The 15,076-nt window shown below is 37.3% G+C and overlaps 1 protein-coding gene across 5 annotated transcripts in view; it reads left to right on the top strand.

The window, feature by feature from the left end:
• LOC126923880 (protein neuralized) overlaps window positions 1-15,076 on the top strand; it is a 121,276-nt gene that overhangs the window by 96,909 nt on the left and 9,291 nt on the right. For 4 of the 5 annotated variants that reach the window (XM_050737770.1, XM_050737771.1, XM_050737767.1 and 1 more), the window contains exon 2: window positions 11,941-12,107. In XM_050737770.1, coding sequence (XP_050593727.1) covers window positions 11,941-12,107 — 167 coding nt within the window. Of the gene's footprint in view, window positions 1-9,747; window positions 11,157-11,940; window positions 12,108-15,076 lie in introns of those variants that run through there. The other variant, XM_050737768.1, reaches the window with a different exon arrangement.

Genomic DNA, 15,076 nt, shown 5'->3' with positions numbered 1-15,076 from the left:
TTAGTAAGTAAATATTGTAATAAATACGATGGAGTGCCACTGTATTTGTACAGGATCAGCAAAACTTCATCGAACGTCAACACAGTGCCCAAATAACCCTCTCAACGCCTCTCTGCAAAACACCCCGGTCTCCTCATCCTATCCCGAAGCAGAAACATCCTTGAAAGTCTGAGACGCTACTTCCTGTTCGTTAAACATCCCTCCATCTCCATCACTGCTCCCGTTCCCGTTCACCGATTCAGGTACGCGTTATTATTACACGAACGTGCCGCAAGGCTCGCGCGTTGCCACCTTATGTAACCCACATAGTCATTGCGGGGCAAGAAAAGAAGGTGTATATCCTCTGGTCTTAGGATAGCGGGCAGGAGTAGAGAGCGAGAGAGTCTCTGTCGCAAGGAGAACAGAGATCAACGCTCACCTTTCGGTGAGTCAGGCAGCGGAACGGCCATAGATCTCGAGAGAGGACGAGAGAAAAGAAACGACGGAGGGAAAAGGGAAGGAGAGGCTCGTTCTAGCGGAGGACTAAGTAGCTCGGCAAAGATCACGGCGTCGGGCGTGGGAACAAGGCCCCTCCTGGCTCTGTATACGCTGCTCTCGACACACGGCGAACATTACTGGAACTTCCTCGGTGTGGCACTTGTGCCACGGATGCTTAACAGTACTTGGAGTGGCTGATTCCACCGGGTTAGACCGCGGCGGTCGCCACGAAAAGCGAAGTGTAATCGCTGAATGTGCGCTGCGTTAGGTCGTAGTGTTGAAGATGCGTGTTCTCTGACGAATCGTTCGGACGAATGGAACACCTAAAGTTTGATTGCTTTCATTGCTATCGAGATAGCTCTAGACTAGGGTTACAGTGGTTTTCTGATAATAAGAATAAATGTAGAAGCATTTATGGGGAATTTTAAGATATTAAATTTATAGAATGCACGGAATGCACGAAAATATATGAAATATCTGACGTAAAGAAATTGTTATCATATTTAGAAGATGAAATATAGCTTCGGGTAGTTCTTACTCTTTCAGTCGCATGCATAAAAATATGAATTCGCAGCCTGTAAATATTCGCAATCTACTTGTGAGTATATGTATTTCGGTTTTCAGACGATCTCTTCGTTAAAACAGACAGCTCGTCAGAATATATTCACCATAATAGCCATGAGATTATCCTTTCCAGATTTTCGTTGCTTCAAACGAGATCAAAGTTTATTGGCCGACGAGCTGCTGGCAGTGGTTTGGCGATCTTCTGTGGCTTGTGAAACTAGGTTCAGTCAATTCATGTATACAGATTGGTTTATGGACGATGATCGATTCAGTGAAGTAGTAGCCTCCTATAAATATCCATTACTTCATTTCCATTCTATCCTTATATACCTAACAGCCTTTTGTAAAGTGCCTATCATTTGAATTTGGACAAATCAATATATTTATGTCTTCATATTATTCTTCGTATATTATTTTAATGGTTTTAAAGGGGTAATAAATTCTTGACAACCTACTGATAGGTCTAAGTGTCACTAACGGACCACTCTTCTTATCACGACAATTTTCTTTGGCGATAAAAGGGGTTCGTCGAACGAACGAAGCAGCAGGAAGCGTCAGTTGAGCGCAATTTTCTACTAGAGATTTTTCGCGCGCCCCAGAAATAGAAACTTATTACTGTCAATGGAGGCGGAGGGTGGCTGGCTCGGTCAAGGCTCCGTTTATTTACATCGTGCAAAGGACATCGCGTTCACATCGCGGAGGCGGTCGGGCATTGTTACATTGGCGCTCCAACTCCCTATGTAACAAATTACTTTCACTTTGGTACCGGTGATAATGGTAGGTGTAGTGGCGTGTAACGTGGTATTCTAGCTTGGCATTGCTGTTAGAACGTCTGTATATTAGAAACGAAACGTTTTCGATCGATCGTCGCTCGGCTGGAAGCTTGAGTTGTTGTTTGAAACCACAAATTAGAACATTAGGAGCTTCGGCGGATTCTATCATAATACTTGCTATGTATTTTAACGCAATTAAATATAACGATAAACTGCAATTTTTTTAAACAAAACGAAATTTATTTGTTATTAAATCGCGCGCGTGTAATATTTTTGCGAGCACAACTAAAGAAATTAAATTCCTGCAGAAATTTCATATTTGGTATTTGAGATATACACTACTCTAAGATACTTAAAAGATCGTTTTCTTCTTTATGTGGTATCATACAGGTGTTACAAACTTCTTCGCTTCTGTCCGTTTAATTTGAACAGAACTGTTCATAGTGACCCTCTTAATCATCTTGAAAAATACATCTTTAATGTGCAAACATCTTACAAACTCTTTAAATGTATGAGCATCTGCAATTTATTATTCATTATAGTAATAATTTACGATGATTTATTCGCAATTTATATAATGATTTATTCACTATAGTATCTTCTTACGTTTCACAATCACAAATACATAGTCATCAGATAACGCTTGAAATAATCACTACAGGCAACATTCCAAATAATCAATAAGGCTGGTACTTGAAATGCTTACACAAAAAGAAAGAAAGGAAAATAGTAGTCAAACTTGAAATAGTGAAGAGGCGTAGTCGTTCGGTAGCATCGAGTTTTCTCGATCGAAGATCGCAGGATCTTTGAATGCGCGCGAGGAGTACGCGTCAGATGCAAGGATCCACAAGAGGTACACTTCCGTGCAAATGTGTGTCACGAGTTTCCCACGAGATGAACCGGCGAATGGCAACATAGGCGCGGGCATAGACCAATTACTAGCGTAGACTCTCATTGACTCGCGATTTACGCGAGCTATCGGTCGATACTGGCGAAACGCGCTCGCGATTAAATCCGCTGAACGCGTTGTTGCACGCAAACGATGGTCCGGCGACTTGTAAACGCGTTCTAAAGCACGATTATTAAATGTAAATGTATACTTGACCAGTCTGGTTTCGTGGAAAGTTGTTTGATCATGTTCGCTAATATTTGGAACGAATTTGGTACAGGAGTTTTAATTCGTGTAAGAATTTATAAGTTGCAATCTGTTAAATATCCTTTTCAATGTTACAGTGTTTTTTAACAAGTAGGATAATCGAATGACTTGATATACTTCTATTTTAAATTCAAACGTGGATCAATTATTTCATGAAAAACATCGACAATCGATATCAAGATTTTATGCTAATAGTTCGTGGAATAGTGGTAGATCAGTGGAACATTCTCGTAACGAGAATCGGATCAAAGTAAAGTATGTCTTTCGTTCGTTTCATCGTCGGGCATTAATTATAGTCCGCTAAATCAACAGACGGCTAAGCGTGTCTTTGTTATGCTTTCTTGTTCACTTTCACCTGCCAAACGCTTTCTTTCCCGGCTGTACCGTTAATTCAACGACAGGTGATCTTGTGGTCATCGCTTTTCGTGTCATTATTTTTATTCTGAAAGTTCTGCGCTTACCAATGTTATTTTTTAAAATTTTCTTCCAGAAATTCCTTAAAAAGTATATCATCTTTTAAGGAAGAAAATAATTCCTGTACATAATAATTGACTTTTAGCTATTTCAGCACTTCTTTTCCTTATACAAAATGTTACAAGTATAATGAGGCTTATTATACATAATTCTTCGTTATTATATTTGGTAGTTTGTCAAGCTTATGCAATATCAAATAGTTGGGAAAAATCAGGATCTAAAGTTCTAAAAATATTATTTTCCACAATAATTCAAAGGAAAGGTGACAAAATCTTTAACTTCAGAAAATTGTAAAGTTTGACACTCCTATAGAAATCTCTGTGTTCCTAGACATTTAAACCCATTACTAAATCTGTTTACAAAAATTTGTAGCTTTTCTTTATTTATATAATTTTTGGGAAAAATACATTTGTACCACTTTTGCACTGAACTCTTTTATTAAATCTCTGTCCATACTAAACAAACTCTATTAGCTGGCAATCATTCCTTTTCAAATACACGAAAACATCTCCAATAAACCTTACTTGTCGTACTTCTCCAATTCTTCGAAATTCTGCGATCCTCCGGTCAAAACCTGCTTCTCGAAAATTTTCCAAAAGTTCCCCGGTAGAACGAAGAAAGCCTAATCATATTCTTCAACCAATATATTCGACCACATGGGAATTCACCTCGGGGTCGTTCTGATTTCTCGAAGAATCGCACGTGTATCTAGAATCATCGATTCGATTCGTCCAACTCGCACCAACCGGTTCCAGAACGCAGCTCAATTTCATCCAAGACTGAACATGCCTGAAGGAGAACAGGGAAAAATTGGTCGGGTTTTATTGCGACCAGCCCGCGAGAATCGTAATTTGTCAGGGTCACGAAGCTTTGGGATTCGCGAAAATCGGGTGCAGAAGAGTAGTGGCCTCGTTACACCAGCGATTGAGCGTGATCACAATGATTTTACTTTGTTCACGGTGGCTTGTTTCTTTACAAGCTTCGCTGTCAAGTTGGTACTATTGTCTACGGTTTGCCGAGAATTGCAACATACGGAGGAGATTCAGTGTAATTTCGGGTTCTTTTAGTGGATAAAATCTAATTGGCCTTTTCTCAAAATTAGAATTATGATAGAATTTTATTACTCCTTTTATTTGTAGCAATCCTATAATTTAAATTACAGCGTATCTTTAACCAGTCGAGAATTTCTTGGAGAAAATATAAATTTAAATCGAAGAATTAGTATTGCATTACTTATCATAAAATATTCATTGGATAATCTTAAATGATAATTTAAATGATTAATTAATTAGATAGTGTATGGGAACTTTAATAGCATAAAATGTTGGATTAATTAAGATAGAAAACAAATTAATAATCATTCGAAGCTATCGGTATACACAGGTGCTTTCGATTTCGTATCAACGAGAATGACAGTCTGATCTTGTGCGCCGATTAAGAAAACAGGATGCAGTGGTTTACATGTTAAGTAGATGTTAATTGTATGGGACTGCGGTTAACTCGTGCTACGGTCTCAGACCACAAGATAGAGATGGCTTTCTTCATTCCCCTGAGTCGTTTATCGAAAAACATCGCAATCTTAGAAAATGCTATCCACCCATATAATGCATCAACCGCATTCTATACAAATTCTTGTAATTCTAAGACAAAAGTACGAAAGTTCATTTTCAAACTAGTATTAAATTCGAAGCATTTGTTGCAAAACAACACCTTAATGCATACATCAATAAATTAATCTAAATCCACGTTAATGCATATATTAATAAATTAATATAAATACACGTTGATGTATACATCAATGAATTAACATAAATACACATTAATTTACATATATTACAATTTGTAATATAACAAACCCGGCTAAGTTATTACTCCTATTATAACTCAACAATGAAACACGTTATCGCTAATTATCAGACACTAAATCTCGTTAAACAATTAAAAAATCTCCTTTGTCGGGCATCGTAGGATCATCGATCTCCCTTATATCAGATTTGCTCCGCAGTTATAGGATCATATGTGTTACCAGGCGTACATGTGACGCTTATTAACAGTGTTCACGTTCCCGCGTCGATCATCGGGGATCGATAGGGTCGAGGTCAAGGGGCCAGATTCGCGATGATCGACTATGACCCCGCCGCAATCGTAAAAGCGTCTGCTGCACGAGTCCAGTTGATCGATGATCCGTTTCAAGATCGATTTACCAGCTTTCAAAGCGTATACTCGCTAGTTGCTACCGAGACGCGTCTTTTCACGAACACCAAACTCCTTTTTATTTAATTATAGCTAATCACGTGCTCTTCTTTGTTCTGTTAATTTGCTTGTTTGATATAATTTTCTCATACATATTTTTCTGAGATTCTCCATTTGCAATTTTTAGTAACAGACGTATTTTGAAGAGGAATTTATTCCTTCATTTATCAGTATCATTCAGTTTGATGGGTGGGAAATTTTTTTTCAGTTGGTTTCTGGATATTTTAATAACTTTTTGATGTTGTAGGATTGTTGAAGTTATATTAAACACGTTTGTGTCTGTATATAAAAAGTATCTCATATAAAATGAATTATTCATTCTCATAATTACATTGAAATGTCATTGACACTATCAGTGAAACGAGATATTGCGTCATGTAAAAGTGACTTAAGATTCCTGCTGCCTCGAAACAGGAAGAGTCATACAATACATATGGCGATCAGACGATACGCACATACAATTGATTAATACAGCGGAAGACTTCATAAATATATCAAATGAAAGAGGAAGAGTCTTCGACTCTAACGTTTCCAATCATCTTGTTAATCCCTAACATCTCAATCTGTCGTTTTCCAAATAATCGCCATGGTTATTTTCAATTGAAAATTTGTATCACCTACTTTAACGCAGCTATTACATATTCTACGAAACATCCAGCATTCCTCATCTTCGACTTCCTCCAACAATCGCAAGAAAAGCCTAATAAGAGAAAGAGAGAGAAAGATTTATTCATGTGTGCGTCATCATGGTCGTTACCACCCAGCACGAAGGTCTCACCTGGTCTCACTGTACAATGATTCAATTCCGGCGGATGGACGACAGTTGGCGCGCGACGATCGCTCGATTTCACGCGGGAAACGCTCTGCGATTTGAACGGGACACGCGGCCGTTGCCGAGTCCTCGACGATTATCCACACCGAGCCGTGTTTCCTCGGCGCGATTTCCTTGACGCAGTCCACTATTCAGCGTGGGAATCCGACGACGTGTACCGTTGCGTCTCATCGTCGTTCTCGTTCGTTATGCCGCGGAAGCAACAACCATGATTTCATTTAGACCCTGGTAATCGCCGCCTCTTCGATCCTGAAGGATGGTCACTGCGAATGGAACACGATGTCTAACCTGGATTTACTCGAGCAATATGGTGTACAATAAAAGGTAGACACGAGTTTGGCGTTTAAACGATTCTGAAATGCGAAGGGGCACTCAGGACAGTATATGTTCTGTTGTTTTATTTTTCTATTGCTTTTTTGAATCGTTATTTCTTTTATTTATTATATGTATTAGCTACGGATTGTTGAGGTGGCGAGTTTTAGACGAATAAGGGCTGCTTGTACTTTGCACGATATTTTTTTTCGGCAGTTGACGAATAGTTGCGTGTGCCTGGTGTTGCTCGGGTTTTGAATGGGTGATGGATTGGTGAGATTGGAATAGGAGAGGTTGGACGCTTCAGCGTGGATGTGGATTGAAAATTTGTTGCGAAGAAAATTAATTCTTATTCCTCCTAAAATTAAAAAGAAACAGTTACTCAGGTTTGAACTAAGAAAAGGCGAGTTTTAAAGGTAGTTGTAATGTGCTAAGTACTATATGTTTTCTAGGGTATCTTTGGCAATTCTATCTTGCAAATTGCATCAAAGATTCTTCCGGTTCTTCTGGCACAGAAGAAGATATTCTTTCCAAAGAAATATGGTTTTTATTGATCATAAATACATCCTCGATATTAACGGTGTCTCATTGTTCAAATAGCATATAGATTGATAGAGAACTGTGAAATAAAGGAATCGTGAGATAGTCTACGAATGAATGAAACAATAGACTTTTAATTAACCGGAAACAAATTATCCAGTTCCCTTTTTTACACAGATACGAGTACGAGTACGTTCATGAATAAGTATACCATGCAAAAAATATTTTTGTCTGTATTACATAGTATTCAGCCATATTCAGCCGAAATTTATAAACTTACAATTAATTTTTAAATATTTCCCTATGGAAACAAATTAAAAATTGTCAAAAGCGTATCTTGAAATTTACCAAGAAAGATAATAAAGATTTGGCGAGAAATTTCCAATCACACAAATCCTCTAACATAAATAACTGTTAAACCAAGCCTGTTCTAAAGATACCTCCGCAACTCTTTGACAAAGATCAAAGCCACGACGCCTGGAGTTTTCAAATTACAGCCAATTACCAGCAAAAACTGCATCCTCCAGGCATCGACACTCTCAATTACCAAGCAGCAGCCTCCAATCTTAGGCTCGATCTCTTGAAACTCCACGAAGCAATCCCAACAACCCAACACCCAGTATTCCTCACATAAAAAGCTAACAAACTCAAAAATGCTCAGCGAAAGAAACGTACAGAGTAACCAATAAAATAAACCTCTCAATAAGTCTGTCAATAAGAATCTTTCTCTTCATTCCCACCAAAACCAAAACCCACTTATATATCACTTGACTCCGCAAAGACATAATCTTTCACAATTTCTCGCGCACTGAAAAGCCGAGAGAAAAAGCAGAACGATCGTTGGAAGGGCTGCACGCGATCGTTTCTACTGATCGAAGTCGATTATCGGCCGTGGACTCCCTTTGAATCGTAGAAAAGTGGCGCGTTACGAGCTAACGGTATCTCGAATGAAAAAGAAGCGAAAGCGTTCGCGCTGGGGTGACGAACGAATTAGAAATTACAATCGAGTGGTCGACTGGTTCATAACACGCGCCTTAGTCAGACCGTGAGAAACCGGCATCCGTCCGTGTGTTATTTTTGCCGGTGATCCATGAATCGTGACCGACTGGATCGATCGGAAAACAGGGACCGCAGTTTCGGTTCGTTAGCGAATTAATGCCACCGTGCAACTTCTTGCTGAGTATTTGTAGCATTTTTCTGTACTCCCTGGTGACCGATAAAGTCGTACAGATGAGTCACATTAGTGTAAAAGTATAGAACGCTGGAATTTATTTTGAATTTCATATTTTCACGACTTTGTGCTTCTAATATCAAGAACTTTAGCTAATTTACGGAATATTGGAATTGGTTGTTATAAAGGAATGTGGTTCGTGCTTGATCAATTTTCGATAGTTTTGCTTTTCGATAGAAGTACTGTGACATTTTGTCAGGTATCTGCTTTTTGAGATTTGTGGAAATTATAGTTAAGTGAGGAATAAGAAATATCTAATTTCAAATATGATAATCTGGAATTTTGAAAACATACATGCTCTTCTTTAGGATGTTCCGCAAGAAGTTCCAGTTACTCCTAAAAGAGAAACAATACCGTTAATGTAACAAATAAAGAGAGAAATTGTGTCAGGCGATTAATTGTTGCCAAGTCAGTTCATACGATATTTTTGTATTTTTATCTGTGCAACGATAAAAAGAGTATTTAAAGTTTATTTCGATCTGCAATACACTCGCCATTATTTCTTACAATTCCTCAACAGTTTCCTAATTCCATCTTCACAAAATAAAGTTTACAAATACAATAATATAAATTACATACTGTTAAAAACCAACCAAAGGCTTATCCCAATAATCATCGCTCTGTGTTATTTCTCCAACAATTTCAACAATAGTGAAATGAAACTAATATATCGCTTCAAGTTTGGCGAAGCTTAAAATTTCGAAGCTCGAGCGTAAAATTTCATCAAAAGTAAAAGAACCAGAAAGATATAAACTAAACCGGAAGAAGTGCATTTCCTTTTTCAATGATAGTCAGCTCTCAACGTAATCTAGAGAAATGGCGACGATGGAACCGTCGCGCTTATTCTTATAGCTGAGAAAATCTGCACTCGAACCAACAGTCCTACCAACGTTGATGTGTATGAGAAATGACGGAAGCCCGCAAAAGTCGAGGAGTGGCGCACGCTTCCTGTTGCCGGTTATTGTTAACGGCACTTTTCGGCGCGCATCCGCTCCCGGAGAAAGCGTATCGGCCGATGCTCCTTACTCCTTGTGCCGCGGCCGCTTCCGCTTGAGTAGCGTGTGGTTTCCGGTGCGTGGCGCACGTACGATGTCGACTGCGATACACACCGCCTCCCTGCGCATATCGATAGTCAGTCGGAACTGGACTGTCGTTCGTGACGGTTGTGGTCCATGTTAATCCCGTGATTTTTCGACTTTTTTTTCGTTGAAATCTTTTGCTGATTCATTTTATTTTTTGTATCTTAGTTGGTTCATTAAAATTGTGATTTTTTGCTGGTTGATTTCTTTTTGTATCTTATTTGGTTTTTAAAATTCGTGATCCTCTGCTGGTTCATTTTTAAATGTTTTAGTTGCATGAGCAAAAAAGTGGTACTTCGTTGGTCCATCTTTTAATATCTTGATTTTGGTTTTGATTATATTTATCGAGCAGATTAGCTTTACGCGAGAAAAATTCTGTGACATTTTTTGGTGATGAGAATAGAGTGACTTATTTTTTCATGTATGAAGTCCAATTTGGTTTAGTAGTGGAGAATGATTGTTAATTCGTTAAAATTATCTAGTTCCAATTAGAATTGTAGTTGGAAAATTACTTAGATCTCTGGTTATCGGTATTATAGTGTGTTGTATAGTAATATAACGCATCGTACTCTAAACTCCGTTCATATACGTTAATTGAACTTATATCTTCTGTTTAAGTTGCGTCAGCTTTAATTAGTTGCACCATGAACGAAATAGATAAAACGCTATCTTAAATTTACATACAGAACTGTACTGATCGAGTCTTATCGCTTCCTTTCAAGCTTTAACATTGCATTGCCTTGTTGAATTAGCATAATCGGAGCCAAAAAGGTCTACATATATAATTAATTGTATTTGATAAAAACATAAAATGGTTAATAATCTCATCGAATGTTATCACTTCTTTCCAAGTTTCTCCAAGCTTAAAATGATATATTAACTTAATTGTTCCTATAAAAAAATAAGGTTCCAAGAAACTATATTGCAATTACATCAAAAAATTACGATATCAAGTATTAAATTAACTTAACAACTTGAGAAAAAATTTCCATCAATCACAAAATTCTCAGATACTGGCAAATCTTTAAATTTACAGTTTTTGGACATATTCCTATTTAAAATTCGCTTCTAAATTTGCCAAGGTCTGTATAAAATGTATAAAAGTTGCCATCTTCTGTCTATGTCCTAGACTAAACCCAATCAGTTCAAACACAGGCAAGTTTTCAAATTTTTTTTATCGATAACCAGCAGAGGACAGATTGGAAATTTGCCCAATTATCAACGCCCATGCATAAATTAGAAATCACATGTAAAAATCAGAAATTAAAAATTTGTTCTGTGATCGCGGACAAAACTGATCGGTCCTTGATTTCGCATGGACCATTGGGAATGGCGACGTTTCCAGTTGTGGGCTGGGAATATCCTGGACGTAGCCTGGGAATATCCTGTCAGAACTCTCGCATTCCGGATCACCGAGTCGGAGTTATGAAATACCGAAGTGGAAACGCTCGAGCTGCCACGAGAGGTGGTTTTGCATTTCAGTTTCTCGATCGAATTCCATCTGTTCTCTATCTCTATTCGTTATACAACCATCTATGTATCTCCATCACTTTCCTTGGCCGCTTTTGTTTCGTGCAAAGAGACTGACTCGAAGGAATTTTCCGGTTCTCATAACGTTTTCCTCTTACAAGTTTCTATATTCACGATAATTGAGGATCTTTGGAAATACGTGTGGGCAGAAGTCGACGAAAATCGAGACCCATTCTGATGTATTATTATTTTTATAATGGTTCCGTTGGGAAATCGTGTAATTTGACTTAAATCTTATTTCATAGATGTCGATCGACCTGTGGACTATTCTTTAGCGGAACCCTTTGAGTTCCTGGAGGAAAGCTCGTGGGTCTTCATCCATAAACACTCCTTTCATTTTCGTGTGCCTTCTGTGAGGGTCAATTATAGCCAATTATAGAGTTATATAATGATGTGTTTTGATGATATAATAGGTGAAACTGTTGAATTCTTTTGATGGAATTTTATTTAGGTTCAGCTTTTGTTTTGATAAGATTTAAACACACCAAGTCCTTTTAGTTAGTTTCATAAGAATATGTTATATTTTTATGACTTACCTTAAGAATTCGTAAAGAGTAAATTATGCATATCTCAGTAATTCAAGGTTCCTTTTATTGTCTTTGATTATGAAGTTTATTAAATTTAATACGTGTGCAATTATTAAATCAAATTATCAAATTATGTAGAATTAGAAAATCTTCGAATATAGATTAACGTGTGGCATTTATTTATTGTTACAGCACCAAGATCATCCAGTGCAGGCACCAACAATCTACCGCCACTGACGTTCCACCAGGTTCATGGTGAGAATATCAGACTCTGCAATGGCGGTACCATCGCCAGAAGATACGAAAGCTTCTGCAGGGGCATCACATTCAGCGCACGACCCGTCCGGGTTGGCGAAAAGGTAAATTTCACTAAAAATTGTCACCATTCGCTCGATTTACTTATCAAATTATTCGGTATTAATATGTCGTAACAAATTTTGAAAAATGTCTAACAAAAGACAATTATTGTAAAGTGGACAATTTATAAATAGATAATTGGGAACAAGTTCTATTAACATACTTTTAAATATTTATTTCCTTGACTATAATTTCACGCATAATTAATTATGTACGTGTTTACCGACGCTCTCAATATATTTGTCGTAATAATTAACAAAATTAATCAGTTTTAATCTAATTTTCTTAATCTAAAAGATAGTACTAATCCATCAATTTCACAAAACAATGTAACCAGAGAATTAGTCAAAGTTATACATCATTCTTCGTTCAAATCTCACTGAAAAAAGCTCATCAATCATCAAATCCGCAATTATACCAACACGAGTGCAACATTCTCAGGAAACACACTGTCGAAGTCAACCAACACGCGTAATAACAAGCCTCAGCGAGGTCGATGCAATTAATCGATTCGAGCCGCAGATATTTCCCCACGGTGGAAAACACCGTTTTTCCCGCGTTTCCTCGTTCTCTGCCCGTAAATCGTATACACCAGGGCGACGGTTAATTGTGAGAATCGGGTGACTGTTGTTCCGCTCGACAGCTTTCGTCATTTGCATTTTCTGCATGCGTCTCTCGAACTTAACGAGCGACTGACCCTGAAGAATGGCCGAGTCATTTCACGTGGGCTGATAATTTAGCTTTAGATTAGATCGGTTTAGATTTTTTTCTCGAGGAGATCATTTAGTAAAATCCAGTTTGTTTCTCAGCCGATACGAATACATTAAATCAAAATAGAAACGCAATAGTAAGAAATGTGTGATCTGTGGTAACTTTGTTTCTAAATTAATTAAAAGTACATTTGCTTTCTCGCTAATTAGTAGCGCCACCAGAAAGTTATGCTAACCGCAAAGGGTTAAATGTTACTTCAGAAAAATGGGTGTTGTGCGTTTATGGAGATTTTCTCCATGTTAAAAAATAAGTCTTTTTTTTAAACTTTACATGGGTTAGATCTTTTGAGGATCGTTTGTAATGTTAAAACGTAGAGGGGAAGTCGAGGTTATTATTTGTTTTCTTTCTCCAATCTTTTCTTTAGATTATGTTATTATTCAATAGATTTGCTTTCTCAGAGTTGAAATAAAAACGAATGGCAATGAGTTAAAATTAGATTAGATTGTATCAGATTTGTATCAGATTTGTATCAGATTTGTATCAGACATGAGAAATAGCTAAATATACAGTTCCATTCGTGATCTGTAACGTCTGGAAAAGTACCAGGAACTAATTAAGGGTGGAAATATAATGGAAGTCATTTATTGGGGGTTAAAAGCTTAAACACTTCTCTGAAGTAATGTTTGAACAGTTCCAAAGGAACATGCGAGTTGGTTAAAAGCTATATGAAAACAGAGCAGCCAATTAGGAATAAAAATGTAATGGGGACTAATTACCGAGGGTTGAAGGTTTAAGTACTTTTTTGAAATAATATTTACACAGTACTAGAATAATACATGAGTGGGTAAAAAAATTGTATTCAAAGAAAAAAATCGAATTGCGTTTTTGGGTCAATTGTTATTTCTTGACTGAACAGGATCTTCTATACGCAAAGTTGTCCAGCTGATTCGAGTTCATTGATTCGGAATGGAAGCGCGTGGCAACGGGTACGAAGTTACGTTGTGGAGGAGAGCGTGGGCGAGCCATTCGAAGGCTCGTCGTGGATTTCACTAAACGCCTTGGAATATCGAATTTCCACCATCGCTTGATAAACGATTCGATTTGTCTCGCGAGACTTGTGCGATTTGTTTCAATCTCAACCTCTTGTCATGCGCTTCTATTGGTGTTTGTTTCGATAGCGTTAATTGCTCGTTGCTATGATATCGTATTATGTGCAAGATATTGAAACGTTATGTATAATTTGTAATTATTCTAATCATCAGTTTAAAGAACTAAAGGTATAATTAGAATTGAATTTGAATTTTCATAAAAGAAATATGACGTGCGTTTGTTGAACGAGAACAATAATTTCTAATACGAATTTTACCTTTTTTTTAAAGTATATATATATAGAGCTTTGGAATATGAGTTATCTTGACTTGATATCTATCTCTATGTGATATCCAGCAAATATCACAAGTGTTGTGTTTATCTTCGAGATCTTCGCCAAATATTGATTTTTCGATAGTCGGTAAATGTCCAATGACGAATTTATAAAGTTACCTCTATGTACGTGTATTTTATAAATTGCAGCAATTAATTTTCGACTCGTTTTGATTAGGTTCGAATGGAGAAAATGAAATTAACACTGCAAACATTGTTTCTGTATAGATCTGTTTTGATCAAATTTAAATCTCGTTTTGAGTGAAAGAGTTCCGGCGAATTGAATAGGCAAATTCAATGGCTTAATTTTTTTATTTATAATCCAAGAAATATATGTAATATGTTCGCCAGCAACATTTGTCGAGAATTTGAAAGTCGATAGAAATGATGGAATCATTCTAAGGTATTTGCGTAGGTGCACTAGTCTTAGAAATTATATCTTAAATTACTAAGAGAGAAATCATAATCGCGCGTCTTTGCGTCACTCGACAGAATTGACGCAATTAAGTCAATCATCAATAGTATATTTCTTCCTTTCCATTCTTATCTAACGATATTGATTATAACGTACGTTATAACTCTGTCCGTAAAATCGCATAAAAATCGAAAGTATTTATGAAATTTCTCTATTGTACGCCTTTTCTCCGAAACGCTTCGAGTAGATCTATTTCATCGGTTTCCTGGTTTCGTCGGCCGTAATAGAGAATCGTAAACCGCGAAGTTAGCGGTTTAAACGTAAATCGTTTAAAAGGCAAAGCCATCAGCAAAGACATTCGGTTCTAGGAAAAAGAACATCGGCGCGAACTCGATATTTCGTAACTGTTCTCCTCTGTTAACT

Source organism: Bombus affinis, chromosome 14, assembly GCF_024516045.1.
Source record: "Bombus affinis isolate iyBomAffi1 chromosome 14, iyBomAffi1.2, whole genome shotgun sequence".
Taxonomy (NCBI): domain Eukaryota; kingdom Metazoa; phylum Arthropoda; class Insecta; order Hymenoptera; family Apidae; genus Bombus; species Bombus affinis.
Note: the sequence above shows the minus strand (reverse complement) of the source record. Positions and strands in the feature narration are given on the sequence as shown.